The following is a 7,298-nucleotide window of genomic DNA, read 5'->3' as shown; positions in this document are numbered from 1 at the left end:
CTGCCCTACCCCAGGCCTTCACCACCCTATTGTCTGTATTGTCTGTGTCCTTGGGTAATGAATGTATGCATATAAGTTCTTTGGTTAATCTCTTCTTGCCTCCCCTCCCCACTTCCCTCTGAGATTAGTCAGTCTGTTCCACATTTCCATGCCTCTGGTTCTATTTTATTCATCAGCTTATTTTGTTCATTAGATTCCTTGTTCATTTATTATTATTATTATTAGATTCAGTTGTTGATAGATAAGTTTTTATTGCCATTTTATTGTTCATATTTTTTGTTTTTTAAAAATACTTCCTTAAGCTCACTTTCTTTTAGTTTCAATGAGAAGGAACATGCAGGAGTTGCTTGAACCTGTCCTTTAGTGGAGCATCTGCTCAGCTGTTGACTAAAAATAATCACTAGCCAAGAACTGAGGTAAAAGAGGGGAGCTAACAGTTGTTGAGAACTTGGTATGTGCTCTGCATTTTTTTGTACATCATCTTTTTAAAAATTACTTCTAAGTTCGGAGGAGAGAGTAGGGGCAAGAGGCAGAGTAAAATGGTAAAAAATGAATAAAAATCGTGTCATATATTCCTATAGGATTTACAAGACCAGCTAGAGGATATGATGGAAGATGCAAACGAAATCCAAGAAGCACTGAGTCGTAGCTATGGCACTCCAGAGTTAGATGAAGATGACCTAGAAGCAGGTAAAGTTATGGGAAAAGCAATGCATATGTAGCTTTAGAGTCTGAAAGGAGCAACTGCCTGGGACCTTTCCCCAAATGCTAGAGAAAATTCCTGTGAGGGTTACTTGAGAGGTAGTTTATGGTCCAGCCTTTGGGAAGACAGCTTGTGTGGCAGCCACATACTTGCATACTCCACCTACAACTCTGGGATGGACAAGCTCTGAAGGAAGGTCCACACAAAGGCCTCTGCTGACCGGTGCTTGGTATCTAAACACTGCCTTTCCCTGCTGTTTCCCTTTTGACTTTGGTCTCCCTATTTTGCTACTGGAACTCCTGTCCCTCAGAATAGCAAAGCAGATCAAGAAACAGTAGTTGATAAATACTATTGTGCATCTACTATATACCAGACACTGTTAGGTTTGGAGATTCAGCATTGGAGAAAACAAATATGACCCCTGAATTCATGAAGCTTCTTAAGCAGGGGTAAGAAACTGCTTCTTTCTGGTTCGTTCCCGGGTTTCGGCACAAATAAACAACAAAAAAAACCTGCTTCTTTCAAGTAGTTAATTGCAAGAGCACAAGTGGTTAGAGAAGTATGGGATATCATGAAGCACATAACTGGGGAATCTAACATATTTGGGATATGGGACCTAAAGGATGAGTAGGGCCCTGCCGGCTGGCGTGGCTCAGTAGTTGAGCGTCGACCTATGAACCAGGAGGTCACAGCTTGATTTACAGTCAGGGCACATGCCTGGGTTGCAGGCTCCATCTCCATGTTCTGCTTTTGCCTAGAGCCTCCCCAACCCCACTCATTTTTTAATTTTCTTATTTCCCATCTAGAATCTCCCCTAATGAGTCTTTGCCTGCTATTATTGTTCCTCCTGGGCACTTTCTACTCACTTTACCATATACTTTTTTTTGAAAAGCCTGATTCATGTAATGATCACTTGGTATACAACAATTTCTGCCTATTTTCATTCTCTTCTTTCAAGTTCATCAATAAATGAGAGAGAATTTTTTACATTTAATATTATTAGGATTTTCTAATTTGAATTGGTCAACTGATAACTATAGATTCTTCTCATGAAGACTGGGGGCCTTATAAACCCATGAAGAATGGTTGTTTTGTTTGTTTTACTTTGATTTTTGTTTTTCATAGATTTTATCACATCAGTTCCATAAAAAATTTCTTATAATGCTAATCTTTTATTTTGAAAATAGAAATTAATAATCCCTTTTCCTTTGTTTTTATATGTTCATCTAATAAATAATTGGGCTTTCTTAACACAAGCTGCCAGTTTTCTTGGTTCCACATTTTTTTTTTATGTTGACTATTTCAATTTCAGAGTTGGATGCACTGGGTGATGAACTTCTGGCAGACGAAGACAGTTCTTACTTGGATGAAGCTGCATCTGCACCTGCAATTCCAGAAGGTGTTCCCACTGACACAAAGAATAAGGTGAAAGCTTTTTCTGTTTGTAATTTCTACGCAAATCATAAAGGTTTATGCTTGATCACCAGTCTGGGATTCTAAAAAGTACTATTAAGTTAAAACAAGGAAAGACTGTCTCGGTCATTATTTTGAGTACCCTTGAAAGCCCAGTTCTCTCACATTGGATTACTGCTTCACGGTAAAAGAAGCAGGACACTGGATTGAAGTCTCTGCCTCTGACTGAGACCTTGGCAAATCACTTAGCTGTTTCGAACCTCTCTGGTCCTTGCATCTGTAAAATACAGGTATGATCTCACACAATTGTTGTGCAGATCAAATTAGATCTTGTATGTAAGGGGTTTGCGAACTTAAAGCCCTGTCCAAAGTGACATGGTTATTATTATTATAAATAGAGGCCTGATGCACAAAATTCATGCAAGGGGCTCGGCCCTTGCAGCCCCGACTTTGTCTAGACAATCATTCTGCTGTCCGGTCAAATTAGCATATTAGCTCTTTATTATCTATAATAATAAAAGCGTAATATGCTAATTAGACCGGACAGCTGAACGAGGGCTGAGGCAAGCCACCACAGCTGCGAGCGCAGAGCCCCTTGCATGAATTTTATGCATCGGGCCTCTAGTGTAGGATAAAATTTTGCTGCATATGAAATCCTGCTCATTCCATCTTAGATCCTGATTCCATCTTAGTTGCCACTGGACATTTACAGTCCTGGTGTTTTCCTTATCTCCCAACATGCACAATGTAGTTGACAGAGTACTTGAGTGGAAACCAGTCTCAGCTCTACCTTTATTCACTGTGTAACTTTGAGCAAATTAGCAATTCATGTCTTCTCTCTGAATTTCATCAGTGTTTTTCCACCTGTAAAATGTGGGCAGCAAAAAGTGGCCAGGTAATTTCTCAGGTCCCTTATAGCTCTTTTCTGTAAATGCTTGTCTTCCCTTACTCTACTCCTCCCATCTGCCTTGAGCTTGAGGTCATCTTACCTTTCTCTCCCTCACACCACCCCCACACCTCTGGCCACTTCAAGGTTCCAGGTGCATAGGTTGTTTTTTATCAGCACACGTGAAAGAATTTTTATGAATACCACCATAGCCCACCTTTTTAATTCCCTGAAGCATGTATCTTAGGTCTACTTCTAGAAGGTCACAGGTTCCTAAGTTAAAGTGCTGTTGGGATATGGTTTCTAAATTGATAGCAGTATCACTGCCTATAAGTTTGTAGGACAGTATGTTATGGCGGTAACTGCCTGTTCTGGGGCACTGCTCCTTCAAGGATTTGGGAGGTTATAAAAGTTAATTGCTCACTTTAGGGATCAGAGTGGAAATGGGAATCTGGAGGCAAGGACTAACTCCTCAGCCTTTCCTCCTTGACCCTCCCAGCCCTGTTTTCCCCTTTCTAGATTTACACTGCAGTTTCTTTCTGTTTCTGTTTCTCTCTTACTCTTCCTTTACCCTGTAAAGATCACCTTTTTGATCTCTTCTAGTTCTTGTCCAGGTTCATCACTTCCTTCCTTACCTTTCATAAAAAAAAAATCTCTCATCTTCTGATTTTGATTTTCATTGATTAAACATTTGGAGATGAGTTTTAACTATTAAATATTTGTAATCATTTTTTTAATCAGTTGAAAAATAGTGGCACTATGAGAATATTATGCTAAGTGAAATAAGTCAGGAAAAGCTAAAGAACCACATGATTTCACTCATGTGGGATATAAAACTGAAACTCATGGGCAGACAACAGTGTGGTGATTATCAGAGGGAATGGGGTAGGGAGGTGGTAGGGATGGAAGGTATACTAGTAGTTTGACTTTGGGTGGTGGGCACAAAGTATACTATTTAGATCTTGTATCTTAGAAATGTACACTTGAACCCTATGTGATCCTATTAGCCAATATCATCCCAATACATTTAATAAAAATTTAAAAAAAAGATAAATAGTGGCACTAAACATTGCTTCCTTTTTACAGGATGGAGTTCTCGTGGATGAATTCGGATTACCACAGATCCCTGCTTCATAGACTTGCATCGCTCAAGTACATCTTGTAAAATAAATACATATTCTGGGACTAGGAAATATTTATCTTTCCAAATTTATCATAACAGATTATGGTTTCTTTCCTTTCTTTGAAGGAAAAGTTAATTACATTGCTCTTTTTTTTTTCCCATTAAGAGACTCAACATTTGGGTGATGCTTTCTTTGTACTAAATTTTTATTCCTTTTCTCTTAGGAAAGACTAACTTACTTAAAAGTATCAATGGGCATATATGATTTCATTCCTATAATTTGAAATAAAATCAAGGAAATGGGACTCTTTAGATTTTATGATAGTTTAACTCCATTATCTCAAATTGACCTGATAAAATTGATAAGGCAGATGGGATTTCTGGGACTCTTCATATTATGATTCAAAATCATTTGCGGTATTATAGGTGGTTAAAGTGATGGCCTTTTTTGATGAATATTGTTGTGTCTTGTGAGTAAAGCATACTGTGTCCAGTATTGGAATGGAATTAATACTATGTCATGAGTGGATGGTTTTATTCTATGGTTCCCTCAGTATTACAGCCTGACTTGTAACAGTAATGAATATTTCTTGATATTTAATGTATAGGACATTTATTTATACTCAATAAATATTTTTCAAAAGGATATAACTTTAATAATATCACTTCCGCCTGAAACCTCTGCTGTAGAAACCAAATTTAATATAATTTTAATGTTGCCTGGCCAGTGTTGCTCAGTGGTTGAGCATGGACCCATGCACCAAGAGGTCATCGGTTCGATTCCTGGTCAGGGCACATGCCCCGGTTACGGGCTCAATCTCTGACAAGGGACATGCATGGAGCAGCCAATCAATATTGGTGGTTCTCTCTCATCCATGTTTCTATCTCTCTTTCCCTTCCTCTCTCTAAAAATCAATTTTAAAAATTTAATATAATTTTAATGTCAATTCAGCCTAAAAACTCCACTACAGAAATCGAATTTACCCGGTGGCATTGTGGTATAGAGGAAAGATTGAGGAACAATCCAGGCTTGGGCCCTGGGTCTGCTATGTAATAGCTACTAGGTAGCCTCCTCACTTCTATTTCCTCATTAGTAAAATTGTGCTTACCTCACAAGGCTCTTGTGAGGAATAATGGAGGTACTTGTCATGAGTACTTTGTTAACTGCAACATGCTATTTTCATATGAGGGTTTATTAACAATAAAAAATCAGGGGCTTCTTTCTTTTCTTGGGAGTGCTACAGCAAGTCCAAATTCCTGCCTGATTTCAGTATCTTTCAGGGTCCATCCTCCTTTCCACACTCAACTTTTCACCAACAACATTCCCTCCTCCACCTTGCTGGGTGCCTCACAATGCCACATGTACCAGCCTTTCATGTGTCAGCAGTTCACAACACAATTGAGCATAAAATAAAGAGTTCCCATATACTCCCTATCCCCACACATGCACAACCGCACCTCCCACTCCAACCCCACAACTATAGACATTCTGTACCGGAGTGGCACATTTGTTATAATCTCTGAACCTATATTGATAGATTTTATCTCAAAGTCCATACTTTTGGTGGTGTACAGTCTAGGGGTTTTGACAATATATCTACCATTGAAGTACCATACAAAATAGTTTCACTGTCCTAAAAATCTGTGCTCTGCCTGTACCTCCCTACCTCCCCCTGGCAACCACTGATTTTTTTACTGCCTCCATAGTTTTGCCTTTTCCAGAATGTCATCTAGTTGAAGTCATACAGTATGTAGCCTTTTTACATTGGCTTCTTTCACTAAGTAATATGCATCTAAGTTTCCACCATGTGTTTTTTTTGGCTTGATAGCTCATTTCTTTTTAGCACTGAATAATGCTCCATTGTCAGGACTTCTTTTTAATGTAACTTTACAGCTATAAATTTCTATCTGATCACTGCTTTCATTGCTTGTCATAAGTTTTGGTATTTTGTGGAAGTACTGTTTATGGTGTATGGTAAATGGGTACATGGGCTCCTTTCCATGCTCCAGCTCCCTCTCCTACCCTGCGGGAATACTGAGTGAAAACCATCTGTAAATGGACTGTGAGACCTTGGGAGCCTGGCCAGCTCCTTGGCCTAAGAAAGGCCACAGAGAAACTGCTTCTAGATATGACCCAGATTGCAAACAGCTAGTGTTTTATCTAATACAGCTTGTTCTCTGGCACATTCAACCCCCAACACCTCCCTACCCCCGCACCCGCTGGCCGCAGGCTAGATGGGACTAGTGGAAAATTGCACTGGTCAGCCACCACCAGTATGCATGTAAGTCCTAATAAACCCATCTCTCTCAAAGCCAGTCCTCCAGTTTATTTATTTGGAATCCACAAACAATATGCTAAGGTTTTTTTGAACCTCAGCTCTTTGCATAAAATAGGAAAGGCAGAATAAATGTTTATTCCATTTATTTACAAGTTTTGAAAATAATGAATAGGTTTCCTAGTGCACCAGTAATAAATAAATTATTGCCTTTCAGTTCCAAATTTACCTTTTTGCCTGCTCTGTGAAATGGATTTGGGCCTTTTAAATATTTATCCCTTTCCTGCTCTTAGATATTAAGCTTTGTCAGTAGAGGGCACCAGAGAGAGATTGCAGGAAAAAAGGGGTTTGTTTCCTGTTTCTAGTTAGGCTTCTGTGCTCTGGGCAGCTTCTCCAGTGTCTGGCTCCTGTAAGGCCTATGGCTTCTTCAGCAGCTGGCTTTTTTAGTGTATGGTAGCTAGCAGCCAGAAACTTCTTCTGGCACCCCTCCTCAGGTGGTTTGTAGTGGAGTGTCTCTTGTGAGACACCTCTCTATACATGGCTCTTCCCAACACCCTACAGTAGGTAGATTTATGGCAACCTCTTTTATATATATATACTAGAGGCCCGGTGCACGAAATTCATGCACTGGGGGTTTGGGGGGGTCCCCCTCAGCCCAGCCTGCACCCTCTCCAATCCGGGACCCCTTGTGGGATGTCCGACTGCCAGGCCTAAACCGGCAGTCAGACATCCCTCTCACAATCCTGGACCGCTGGCTCCTAATTGCTCACCTGCCTGCCTGGTTGCCCCTAACTGTCCCCCCTGCCGGCCTAATCGCCCCTCACTGCCTCTGTATACCAGCCTGATCCCCCCTAACTGCCCTCCCTTGCTGGCCTGGTTGCCTCCAACTGCCCCCCC

At 40.3% G+C, this 7,298-nt stretch overlaps 1 protein-coding gene across 1 annotated transcript in view; it reads left to right on the top strand.

Annotated features, from left to right (window-relative positions):
* CHMP5 (charged multivesicular body protein 5) overlaps positions 1–4,771 on the top strand; it is a 12,133-nt gene extending 7,362 nt beyond the window's left edge. Inside the window, exons 6-8 of the mRNA XM_005859546.2 lie at positions 582–690; positions 2,016–2,128; positions 4,089–4,771. Coding sequence (XP_005859608.1) covers positions 582–690; positions 2,016–2,128; positions 4,089–4,139 — 273 coding nt within the window. The 3' untranslated portion in view covers positions 4,140–4,771. The remainder of the gene's footprint in view (positions 1–581; positions 691–2,015; positions 2,129–4,088) is intronic.
* The last annotated feature ends 2,527 nt before the right edge of the window (positions 4,772–7,298 follow it).

This window comes from Myotis brandtii, unplaced genomic scaffold, assembly GCF_000412655.1.
Source record: "Myotis brandtii unplaced genomic scaffold, ASM41265v1 scaffold1270, whole genome shotgun sequence".
NCBI lineage: Eukaryota > Metazoa > Chordata > Mammalia > Chiroptera > Vespertilionidae > Myotis > Myotis brandtii.
This window is presented reverse-complemented; position numbering and strand designations above follow the sequence as displayed.